The sequence below is a fragment of the Pagrus pagrus genome (assembly GCF_965226575.1).
Source record: "Pagrus pagrus genome assembly, chromosome: 15".
NCBI classification, from domain to species: domain Eukaryota; kingdom Metazoa; phylum Chordata; class Actinopteri; order Spariformes; family Sparidae; genus Pagrus; species Pagrus pagrus.
This window is the reverse complement of record NC_140199.1, coordinates 23,342,334-23,355,294: the sequence shown is the minus strand read 5'-3', so window position 1 is coordinate 23,355,294 and position 12,961 is coordinate 23,342,334. Positions and strand designations below refer to the sequence as shown.

The window sequence follows — 12,961 nt, the reverse complement described above, 5'->3', positions numbered from 1 at the left end:
AATGGAAGCAGGCTGGAGTTTCTCAGCCAATCAAAACATTTACTTGTATTATTTGTGGCCGATCAAACGGCCCTGTGTTGTATTATGGCGAGTGTGTGTGTGCGTAAAAATGGGGTGCAGGGCTGAAATCCAAAGCGAAATACAGTAGACTGCCTCTGAATATAGCCGTTGTTAATAGGATCCGCAGGCCTCTCCCCACAGGATAACCACTAAGCCTGTGTGTGTATGTGTTTATGCGTCTGTGCGAGCAAATGCAACCGTAAATGAGGAACAGTGGGACAGAAAGAGAGAAAGACAGATGGAGAGAGAGACTTAATGGAGTATGTGCACTGAGCTCCAGTCGACTGGATACCTTTGAAGGAAAATCATCATGTGGTGAAGAAGAGGGATATTTTCTCATTTGGGGGTAACAGTTAAATAAGTACCCATTTGTCTTCCTGCAAAGGACCGAGGTTTCCTGGAAACGAAAACGCGGCGAAGGAGCCAACGTGTGCACTGGTGTGTGTCTGTAAACTCAGACACTGGTGTGTTTGTGCATGTGTCGGTGTGTGAGCGCTGCCGCAAGCATCCCTGTCTTAAGGAGTGGTTCATGTGTAGGTCATCCAAACTGGGACAAGGTGAAAGAGAATGTGTGTGGTTGGAATTTACTGGGAGAGGAGGACACGCAGGGTTAGGAGAGGCATTGCACACATACCTGCACATGCCACAAATAAACAAACAAATACACAAAAGCCTATATATAACTTTCACTTACCCAACATTGCCTTAATATCAAATACTTTCCATACATAGTATGCCAGAAAAACCTACCACTAAATATAAAACATACATGTGAACATCTGCAGAGTCTGACCCGGGAGAGGAACCATATTCATCATGATGTTCCGATGCTGTCTACACACAGTGTGCATCGAGATAGTTGGACACAGGACGGGCCGGGTCGAGCCAGTGAGGGCACACAGCCAGCTGAATCAACAGAGGCACCGAGGGTCAGCAAAGACATGCAGCCGTGCATTGTTGTTGCTAAATGCAGGATTGGCAGCAGCAACAGTAGCGGGTCACGTCTGTTTGGAAGACCAGATGGAGGAGAGCAACACATTCTCACTGCCATTAAATCTGGTTTGTGTTTGTTCTGCGATGGCCTCTAAAACTGTGTCTGGATGAGGGTTAAGCTCAGACATTTTTATTAGAGTTTCACTAAACTAAGTCTTGACTCTTCAAGGTTCACAATTAAATCATTTTGAATTTCCCATGAGCTTCAGGCCCAGGGTGCTAAAATGAGACAGCAGCTGCTCAATGCAGCTCTGTTAACAGGAGTTTGTTACAGTTCGTTAATGTCTGCACATGTTAAAGGTGTTCATCTGCTATTAAATCTGGTTTGTGGATATAAAACCATTGAACATTTCTTTTGTGTGTCAAAATGTTCTTGCAACAATAAAAGTAACAAAATTCTGTTGTACTTGAAAAAAAAACAGTATTTAGTGAAAAATTTGTTCAGTTTTGTGCAATTAAGATGAGGCAAACATTTTTTTTTCCTTTTTTGCGAAACCTTAAAGGTGCAATATGTAATAATTTTAGTTAAAAACATAAAAAAAATAACTAAAATTGTCGATAGAATGTGATGAAATAACAGTTTATGACGTATCTACTGATGTTAGCATGCTAACCAGCTAGCGCCAGCTCATCCGGTTCCAAAGCTCCTGTGCTACTCCCTGGGTGCTCCCAGCTCCCAGTCTGGACTGCTAGCCGCACTGCAAACTGAGCTAACTAGCTAATGGTAGCTATAGCTAGCAGCAGTTAAGAAAGTTATTCTGGTGATAAACTGCCCCCTGTTTGTTTTAAGCATGAATTTGACAGGATGCCAATACTTACATATTGCACCTTTAACCTGACTAAGTCTACAGGAATCACATTTTTTTGCACATTAAGTGACGCAAATACCTTTTGCATTTAATTTTGTAAGAATACATCTGGATTTCCTGTAAGTCCAGGGTGAGAGAATCTGGGAGAATGGGGAGAGAGGATATTTCCAAATGAGTCTGGGGCTCTTTTCCAAACGAGTCTGGGGCTCTTTTCTGGCCTTAATAAAGGGAATGTCTAATAACATGTATACTGGCAAGAAGTATAATAAATTATTAGATTCAGATGGAACTAGTCTACTCAAGGCACTTTTGTTTCTTTTGTGTCTTTTCTTGTCTTTCTTGTTTTGTGTTGTCCACGGTTGTGTCTCGTGGCAGAGCTAATTTGAACTGGGTTAACTTTGTTTTACTCACGTTGTTTTGTACGATAGGATGCCGTCTGTGTTTTCAGTTTAAAAAAGAGGACAGTGAACATGTCTTGTGAATGTTATGAGGTATTGTAACAACTGTCATGTTGTTTTGTTGAAAAATGTATTAAAAAGGAGACAGTGGTTAATCACTTTAGCTCCATTTCTGTTAATTAGAGGACAGTTTGTTGATGTTTAGATTTGTCGATTCTGTCAACCTGCCACTCTGATTTCTGTTTATTCTATGAAAACCACAAAGGTTTGAAACATATTCAATAAAAAGTAATGACTACTTTTTTTGTCACGGTGTTTAAAACTGACTAACATAACATTCACTTTAAGGGTTTCCTTTCCACACGGTTCACACTTTCCAAAAACCCAAACATTTTTTCTATTTATTTTTGTACAAATAAATATTAATTTCCCTTCAGATTTCCCTGGAGTTACAATGAGCCAGCAGCTGCTCCAGTCTGCTCTGTGTTCACCTCATGTGAACTTCAAACTGTCGCTTGTGTTGGACGACAAAACACTGAGGAATCCTTCGAGAAGGGCAGAGAAACTCCCTGACCTTCCGTTTTCTCAGTCTCCCTTCTGCTGCTGCTATGTCGGTCAGGCCCGGTGGTGTTGGAGTTATGGTTTTGGCCGACCGGTTGTGTGCTGGCCGGCTGACTGTACAGCTGGTTCAACGGGTGAAAAACCACTCAGTCTCAACTACCAGCCTGTCACTGTTCACTCCCAGAGAGAGCGAAGCCTCAGCCCTCATTCCAGCACACTCTCCGTCGCCTCATCATCGTCCCAGCCGCAGTTTGCAGACGCAGGCACAACACAGACTGGACACAGCACTAGCCAGGGGAATACCAGTGTGCGGCAATGAAAGACGAGAACTGTTATTATGCTCATGTAGCATCTGAGTGCTTGCTTTCCATGCCACCCCGAGCCTGAGAACAAGAATATGTTCTTCAGGCGCAGACAAAATAAATACTTCATGCTCCTTAGGAGTGGAAAAGTGCCAATTGTCGCTTCTTTTTCCAGCCCTCGACTTCTTGTTCTTGTCTGTATTATTTAGCCCTGAGGTAAGTGTACTGCTGTACTTACATCCTACGCAGCTTCTTGTAGGGAGAGAAGGCTCCGGGAGGAACAGACTTAATCCCATTCTGCTCCAGACGTCTGGAGAAAAGAGGAGAGGAGAAAAGAAAAGAGGTGAGGAGATAGCATCAGTTAACCAAACAATAGGCTTCTCCATGACAACAGAGCTGAGTAATCCTCCTGTTACCTTTGACCCTTGGTGATTGGCCTGATTATATTAGCGGAGATCTGTTCCCCAGCTGTAATAGGTCCAGGCATGTTGGAGTCATAACACTCTCAGAACCAATAAACAGTCTGAATGCTAAAGTGCTGGAGGGGAAAAGGCTCCGTCTCACTTTGTGGGAGGGTGTTAAGGCCTTGGACTAAAAGTAATATTTCTTCTCGGTGTAACATTTACAGTGTCCAGCGCTTATATGAGATCCTGAAATCAATAATGATCTCACTTGTTCCTGTGAAATTTGTCTTCATCCTCCGGGAGTCTGCAAAGTGTCCACTGAAACCTTTGGTGAAATATTACTTCTTTTAGTTTACTTTTTCCTGTGAGCCTAAAGAGCCGCTGACACAGAGCTGACAAGAAAAATCTCACCATAAAACACTGTCAAAAGAGTGAAATGATTATACAGACAAACACGCACTGAGTCATTTAGTTAGAACAGTCGCAAAGTCTAATCAGTCTCAGATGGTCGAGAGGGAAACAGACATCGCTAAACCCCATTAGTGTGGGCATGCATGTCTGTGTGTTTCGGGGGCCGGCTGCTACTTAGGACCCAGCTCAGTCCCAGACTTATTCCCTGGTGGAGCTGGCAGAGGGCTGTTTATCTGCAGGTCACTTCACAGCTTTTAAAACTGTCCTTAACAAGGCTTAGCAGGGCCCGGCGGGAGCCAGCTGTGGGCCTGTCTGGTTGTCCTACCGTGCTGAGGAGCTGGCTGGGGGACAGGAGGCACGGGCCTGTGAGAGGAGTGGTAGCCCAGTGGCTTCCACGCGGAATCTAAAGATGATTAAAATGCTATTTGTCGCCACAGGAAAATGAGAAATATTTCAAAAAGCTGCAAAAACTCCTTCAACCAGAACACTGTTGATTGATTTAACCATCACCCTCTTGAGTATGTGATTTGTTGGCGCAGGATCGTATCCACATGACTTAATTATTCTATTAGAGACATTTCAAATTTACTGCATGCCTCTGGGCCTCCTGCATCGCTCGGTTTGTGTCTATTCATGGGGGGGTGAATGTTTTGTTAGACATTAGCCACAGACACTTAACAGTTTTGAGCTTCCAAATTTTTCAATTGAGCATCTTTTCCCCCTTCAAAGGAGCGGCCGACGTTTATGGAGCGATATAGGAGCGCAATTGACATTCTTAGGATAGCAGTGATTCCAGACCACAGATTCCTGTGGTGGACATGCTCTCTCTGTCTGTTTTCGTCTGCCTGCCCCAGTGTGTCTGTGGATTTACAGCAGAGTGACAGCGCTGTGGTTCCTCTGCCCTCACCATGCGGCAGTGTGGTGGGCCAAGTGGCTTTAGCGCCTTCTCTCATCAACAAGTCTGTCTGACTGGTCCAAACCAGTCTGGCACTGTACATGCTGTTTGCATGTGTTTCAGTGTTGGTTGTGTATGTGCCTGTCTATATGCTGTGGTACCTCGATGTGTGTCAGCTAGGGCAGGGCAACATGGCCTTAAAATAATATTGCAATACTTTTATGCTGTATTGTGATGCACAACCCAGCTGTATTCAGTGGGGGGGGGGCACCAGTGCGTCCTCAAAGGGCCCCCCTAAAGGGCACTTCACCACGTTTTGTCCACTGGAAGGGCACCCTAGAGGGCACTTTATCATGTTTTATCTCTCAAAAGAGCAGGACATTTATAACCAGGAAAAGACAAAACTTATGCCGTATCACGATATCCAAAATCTAAGACCATATAAAATCTCATATCACGATAATGATGTAATATCGATATATTACCCGAGCGTCGGCATATAACAAATCCTCCGAGCCAGACAAGAGCAACACAATACCGTCTGACAACTATTTAGCCTTCGCATTGTCGCTCCTCGCCGATCGATATGTGCACAAGCGACTTAATCCCCCCAATCAACAAAGGCGCTGCTCTGTCCAATCAGTGCCGAAAAAAGAAACAATCTCTCAAGAGTTGCCTTCAGACGGACAATCAATGGTTCCCATCCAATTTATCAGACTGAACATTTGTATGTGTGTCTGTCTGTGTGTGTCTCTGAGCTGGTGTTTGTGTCAGCCCAATCAATGCTCTTCATCCTTTTCATTAGGGTCTGAGCATGGTTTTCATTAAGGGGAAACACATTACGCCTTTGGGTATTCACCCAGTGTGTGCGTGAGTCAGAAATGGATGGCAGGACCGCAGCAGCGGATGAAAGGCGCAAGTAGGAGGAGGAGGAGGAGGAGGGGGGATTTTTATGGCAGAGTTCAGTCATTGCAGACAGAGACTATGGTGCATAATAATCTGTTGTGGTGGTGTTTAGGCTAACTGGGCCTGGTCTCACAAGAGAGGAGTACAGAAACCAGCTCACATCCCCACAGCCATAAACACAACACTGGCATTCATTAGCGGAGAGCAGGGCAGGGGAGGTTGCAGGTCTCCGATTTGTACATAATGAGAGCAGCATGTGTGTGTTTGTGTGTGTATGTGAGTTTCCGAGTGCCTCATTAACAAGGCATTAGGCTGGCCTTGATACCCAGCAGCCCGCCTTGCTGTAATTGAAACTGATTTTATAATGAACTTCAAGCACAGATCAAACCTGCTGCACCAAATTACTGAGCGGAATCCCCCCGTTCGCTTTTTCTTTTTTTTTTTTTTTTATCCCTTCACCGTCGATCTGCCTGCTCGAACCCGCCTGTGGTGATTTGGCGAGCCGGGGAAGACGGAGAGAAGAGAAGACGGAGAAGAAGTGTGGAGGAGGAAACAAAATCAAGAGAGGAGGAGAAAGAGTGAAGGAAAGAGCGTTGTGGGAATATAACCCGTATGGTACGGCTCTGGAGGGCAGGACAGGAGGAATGCGCATGATGTAAGCCAGCGTTTCACCCTGGTCTTGTAAAAGATGAATCAGAACGTAGTAGAGTTTATTAGCGGGCCACGGTTAAGCACCAATTAGATGTGAAGGGCAGGGAAACTTTTAAAATGTCTTTACTCATCAGCTGTGCAGAGAGAATCTGCTGTCTATAAAACCAGTTCACGGTGGAGCTATCTTTCAGCCGTCTCCCCGTTCTCCTATTAGTGCTGCTCGCTGGTTATTGGGCTCATAGATCACATCGGTCTCTAAGAGGTTCTCCACTTGTGGAACATTACAACTAAAGGGCATACCGAAGAGGTCTCCAAGCCATAAAACACAGCAAAATGCATGATTCAGGCTGAATTATTTTCATCTTTAAAGTCAATACGAAGGACGTGTGAAGACTTCCAAATGATCTGAAATATCTCCATATTTCGTGGGTGGTCATTCAATTAGACAAGAGCGCACAGAAGTGTGAACTGCATGTCCAAATTAGGAAATTGAGCACACCACTGCACTAGAAATGGGTCAGGGTTGTTGGGGAACATGGGATCTGTGACTTCCATGGTAGCTGGGTATTTATAAACAGACCCCATGGGGGGGAGGAGACCTAGAAACTTGCTGTGTCCTCCTGACTACACACATGCTCCTTGGAAGAACATGCAACGCGACCGCTGGCTCTCTCCCTTCATCCTCCCCTTTTCTCACCGTGCATAAATCACCGCGTGGACGTACCCGTGTCATGCAGACTTCTTGCCAGGGGCATTAAACCGCTGATAAAGAGAGTAAAAGCACTACCTTGAAAAGTCAGCCACGCATTCCCGGGAATTACAGTGGGCTGATAGCATGTGGGCCGTAAACAGTTAATGCCCAGACAGATGTCGGAGGACTGATAAACTGAGGGAGGGATGTCAGCAAAGCGCTCGCATGCGGTTCACTGCCATCTGAGCCGATAAGAGCATGCAGTCTCAGTCTGAAGTCTGCTCGAAGTCGGCGTGTGTGTCTGTCTGTCAGCAAATGGATGAATGTCTCCCCGCCGGGTGATGCAGGGTTGGAAAAGCAAGCAAGAACATCGTGTCCATCCTGTACGTCTGCTGCTCGAGTTGCAATGTGCGGAAGAATCTAAACTGTCATCACAATCAGACCTACAGAGAGCTGTAGATGTAATGGATAGCCTTAAATAAATGATGATTGGTGAAAATAAGACAAAAAACAGTTCAATAACTAACGTTATCTGCAATCTCTATCTGACAATCATCTTCTTGGGAGATGAAATTAGGTTTGTATTTTTCCCTATAAATCTCGCTTTCACTGTGCTATTCGACCTGATTTTTCCCGCAAAAAACTAAGGACGAATTACGGAGGAGGAGGAGACAAAGGAAGTTGTCTGGGATTGCACAATGAAAACAGGAAGAGGCATTGTTCTCCCTGGTAGCTATCACCAGGTAACAGGGAAACAACTGGAATAACTGTGGGAAATCACCAGTGGCGGACTCAGGATGTTCAAGGGTCAGGGGCAAAAATATAAAAAGGGCACCAGCTGTATGTGGTGGGGCACCAGTGCACAGAAAGGAAACTGGAAGGGCAGGCTACAGGTCACTTTAACATGTCACCATAGTCTTGCAGTCTCACTCATGCACATGCTCATACTCATAATGTACCAACAGCTGCTTCACAGTTAAAGCTGTCATAAGCTGGAAATTATCTGAACAATTTATAACGGATTACCCATTTTCTCCACGTCATGCAACTTAAACATGGACACATACTGTATAGCATTGCAGTATTTATGAATGCATTAAAGCATGTTGTATCTGTGGCTCAAGAAGTCAAGTACCATACTCCCTTTAGAGGAAAAAAGAAAATTAAACAAGGTGCTTACATCTCGGCCATGCTGTCTGGCAGGTTGGCTGGGATGGCGGTGAGACCTTTCCCTCTACAGTCCACGATGTTGTTGCTGCAGGTGCACATGGCGGGGCAGGAGCCTCCGCCGATGCTGCAGGGCTGCAGATTGTTAGACTCCTGGTGACCTGAGGAGAAGAGTAGCAGAGGAAGAAACACGAGAGGTGAAACAGGAGGAAGCTCTGATGAGAGGAGAGCTCCTACAGGTGTGTGAGCACAGGTGGATTTGGTTGGCTTTCGATGAGAGCAGCACGACTCCGAGCAGGATTACAGGCGGAGATTGTTTGCCGGAGGATTTGTGCGCTGACATGGAGCAGCTCTCGCACTCATGCGGAGCTCAAAACTCATCCGCTGCTGTTCACGACATCAAGCCCCTTTGTGCTTTATAAACTGGAATGCAAATGAACACACATTCCCAGGGATGTTTTGACATTGAGAAAAAAAAAAGAAATGAAACACACTACTCTTGACTTCATCGTAAAGGCGTACATCCTTGAGAATCAATGGGCAAGAAACTAGGTTATCTATCAAAGGAGTGCCACAGTACATTGAGAGGAGAAGAAAAGACATGAATAATAGAGCCGGAGCGCCGATTGAAGGCCTCCCAATAACACCCATTGATCTTGCCGCAAATTTTCCTCCTGAGTCTGCGTTCTCTGGGTGGAATTGATGCCATTCTGCACATTCAGCTTAACACCCCCCACCTCTTCACTTCCATTTGTTCTGAGACACTTCAACTTTTCCAATTTGCATACAGAGCACACAACCCATCACGCTGTCTCTAGATACCTGTTCAAATAGCTGCAGCACTGTCAAAGATATGGTGGAGAGCGGGTGCTCGCACTGCCGGTACGGCGTGTTTTGTATGTGTGTGTGTGTGTGTGTGTGTGTACTAGATGTACAAGCCTAACCCAGATAAAATGAATAAAACAGACTTTTAAATGGCCTCATTTACACAGCATTACTAATCCGAGTTTCAATCCATGAATATTTGATCAACTTCCTATCCATCGCTCAGCTTGTGTGGAAAATGTTGGCGAGGGAGAGTGAAGTGGGGTGTGTGAGGGGGGTGTGTGTGGTAGAGATTCAGGGAGAGGAAAGACAGAGTGAGTGATGGTGAAAGTCAGCACAGTTCTCAAAACTCCCAAAACATTGTGCTTTACCATGAAATAACTGGCTCCAGCTCTGGGACCATTTAGCCAGCGAGCAACGTTTTAAGGTCAGGCTTCATGTATCTGACCAATCATAATGGATAACCTGAAGGGGCCGAGATGCTTTGACAGATCTGGTAATCATGTAAACACAACAAATAGCATCAAGAGCCTGAATCGACACTCCCTCAGTCGCTCAAACCCACGTGATGTGAGGCCGTGTGATGTGGGATGGCAGAGCTTTGACAGATCTGGGATCAGGTGTAGGCCACAGAAGAACTCCCTTCTGATCTAACATGGCATATTTGACAGGCCTGGGATCAGGGAGAGTGCAGAGCACAGCTGGAGCGGCCTTAACAATGACAGCTCTCTGACAGGTATACTTGAGGTGAAGCTGTTTGATGTACGCTCGTCCCCTGCTCTTCCCACTGCTGTTTTCCCCATTATCTCCTTCCCGTCCGCCGTCTCTACCTCTCCATTTCCCTTTTTGTTCGCTTTCACCTCTCTGTCTCTCTCCACTCATCCAGCTGCTCTTTCTGCTCCCTCTCACGCCTCTTTAGCGTCCTCATTTTCAGCCTCTCCACTCCCATATCTCCGCCGATGACTGTCACCGCAACCCATTACCTCCTGTCCATTTGCTCGCGAGTCTTTACATTTAACCTCACTCCACCTCATTTCTCTCATCGTTTCAAAATGTTATCACTGGCTTCTTCCCATTCGTCTCTTTCCTCAACTGCCCTTTCAGGACAACAGTTGGATTCAACCCGTTTTCACTCTTTATACACTCACTTCTTCCCTGTTCTCCACTACAGGAGTCATATTTTATTCCACCCTTCAAGCGATTTATTAGTCCTTTCTCATTCAAGCATAATATTTTTACTTCATTTTGTATTCCTTGGGAGCAGTATTTCAGTACAATAGTCATTAATATTCTGTCATATAACCCTAAAATTGGCAGAAGCTGCTTCTAACCTTTAGTTAGCTCTCCCGTAAGTGATCAAGGGGAGCACAGAGGGTTCAGGTGGAAATGTTTTGTGGAGGCCTTTCAGACAAAGTAAAGCCACGTTAATCTAAATTAGAGCCAGAGGATTATGATTAATTTAGCTGACATGCATCCGGTCATAGAAAAGTGAAGAAAGAAATTGAGAGAAAACAGAAATGAACAGAAATCATGCAAAAGCAAGTGATTAAAAGTATAAAGTAAAGTAAAAGTGTTTGCTCTGCAAATGTTATTCTTTTACTGGGATTTTTTGTATAGATACAAAGTACAAAAAAAAAAAATCATTGCTCTTTAAAAACAGAAAATAATGAGCCCTAGATTTAGGACTGCCTGGAAAAATGTGATATTATTCCTCGAAGTGAAGCAGTAAATGTGTTACTCCGCTCATTACTGACAAAAAATTTACAATATCGAGATGCTTTCCAGCCGAGAACTGGGAGTGACGGTTAGTGAGTCATGATGCCGACTGAGAGCGCTGCACCGACTAATAACCTTACCACTATACCCCATTTTCCTTCTCCTGCCTCACACAACAACAACATGCCTCTCCCTTTTTTTCTTTCTAACACAGCGCCACCCCGCCCCAAAATCCCCCGCAGGTGGCCTGGCCTGGTCACAGCACGAACTAAGCACAAACACAGCGCTGAACATCGAGAACACTAAAAAGAAGTATATGTGTGTGTATGTGTGTGTGTGCCAGCGAAGCAGTCCCTAATGAGTCCTTCACTGGGAGTTCAACTTCTGGTCACTCATCCACTCAAGAGGAAACAGGGAGTACGTGTTTGTGTGTGTGTGCGCACATGTTTGCGTGAATGCATGACTGTGTATTTGTGCACAGGGAGGCAGAAGAACATAGCAATAGATTCTGTTTTCATCCCGTTGTTTGTTTTGCCCCAAAAAGTGCGAATGATTATTCGCTACTGAGACTCTAGGAGAACCAATCAGTGTCAATCTGCTGCGACTTTTTTTTCGAGGAACACCCTGTTAAAATTCTTTCATGATGAAACTCGTGATGGAACCACAGCTTCCTGTATCTGCATCCTTCCAGACCCCGAAGTTTCTCCGACACCCCCTTGCTCCCCTTTCGTAACTGGAATTGTTACACTCCCACGCTTTGAGTCTCTTTCCCTGGGCAATGAATAGTTAATGATCTGTGCTGTCACGCCGTATGGCTGCGTAAAAATCACAACCCATGGAGAGAGAGACACACACATCGACAAACACACGCAAACGTAGACGCAAACACCCCTCGCAGCTGGTGTTGAGAGTGAGATGGCCTTGTGGGGAGTGGAGGTTCTCATGCTGTTTTTCCATTGTCCTGATATGATAACCCCAATGCACGCCATGCCACGCCCACATGCACATGCTCTCTCTCACACACATAGCAAGGGAGAAAGTTCTCATCTAAGCGACAATAATCCTTGTCCCCGACGACTGAGAAGAGCGCTCCTCCTCCTCCTCCTCCTCCTCCTGCTGTCAGTGGGGGCAGCCTTTGCTCTGGCTGCGTGTTTAATGTACGTGTCATGGCATTTCCCTGGCACCGCTACCAGCTCCTGAAAGCTGGAGACACATGAAAGGGGCCAGAGGAGAGCCGTGGGGTTGCCCGGGGGCAGAGGAGCTGTCAGGTGGCTGCCAGGTGAACACGCTGACACAAAAACACAATGGGAGAGGCGGGAGGATACCTTGCAGCAAGGACGGGGAGTTTTTGGCATGAGTGATTTGATCAAAGGGGGCGATGTGGAACAAAAATGTTGCCACTCCAACCATTTTAAACAAGCTACTGAACACGACTAATAAACAGCAAGTATGAAATGTTCTTGTGGTATCTGTCTTCTAAAGTCTAGTCTTACCTGAGCAGCTGAACTCGTGTTTCTGCACCTCTGCTACATTGAGTCCTCTGAGCTCGGAAGGGGAAGTACACTGGGTGAATAAACCAATCGTAGGCCTCTGTCTGAGCCACTGGGCCAACCAGGCCAGGTGACAGTCACAGTTCAGATTGTTGGAGTGGAGACGGCTGTTAAAAAAGAGAGAAAAGAAATCAACATGGATGCATTCAAAGATCCTCTAAACACCAGCAGCTGAAGACACAAATAGCACTAAAAGTGTCTATTTTTTCCCGGAACTCATCACATCCAATCACTGTGGCGAAACGCACTAAATGATACGCTGCGTGGATGATTGTAAATGGCACATTCTAAAAAGGAGCAACACTAAAGAGGACTTTTCTAAACCCAATACTCCAAACACGGCATTCCTGGAATGCTGTGTCTGTCCAGAATAACTCTGTGCTGTGGTGCGGTGGACCTCTGGAGCACGTATGCTAACTTGTGAACCCATGTGCACAGACACGTAGTGCACACACAACCAGAAAAGCTATATAATGAAACCCCACTGGGAGTGAGGAAGCCCAAGTGTGGCCACGAGGAGTCACGGCTCCGAGAGTTTCAGCAGGCATAATTGTTTTAATTTGTACATAATTTCAGATTTAGTAATCACGTACAATGCACAATACACAATAGGCCTCTGGGG

General features: G+C 45.5%; 1 protein-coding gene across 2 annotated transcripts in view; it reads right to left on the bottom strand.

The window, feature by feature from the left end:
- slit1a (slit homolog 1a) overlaps positions 1-12,961 on the bottom strand; it is a 93,616-nt gene that overhangs the window by 26,654 nt on the left and 54,001 nt on the right. For both annotated transcript variants that reach the window (XM_084376108.1, XM_084376109.1), the window contains exons 8-10: positions 12,283-12,446; positions 8,262-8,409; positions 3,362-3,433 (exon numbers count right to left, since the gene is read on the bottom strand). In XM_084376108.1, coding sequence (XP_084232234.1) covers positions 3,362-3,433; positions 8,262-8,409; positions 12,283-12,446 — 384 coding nt within the window. The remainder of the gene's footprint in view (positions 1-3,361; positions 3,434-8,261; positions 8,410-12,282; positions 12,447-12,961) is intronic.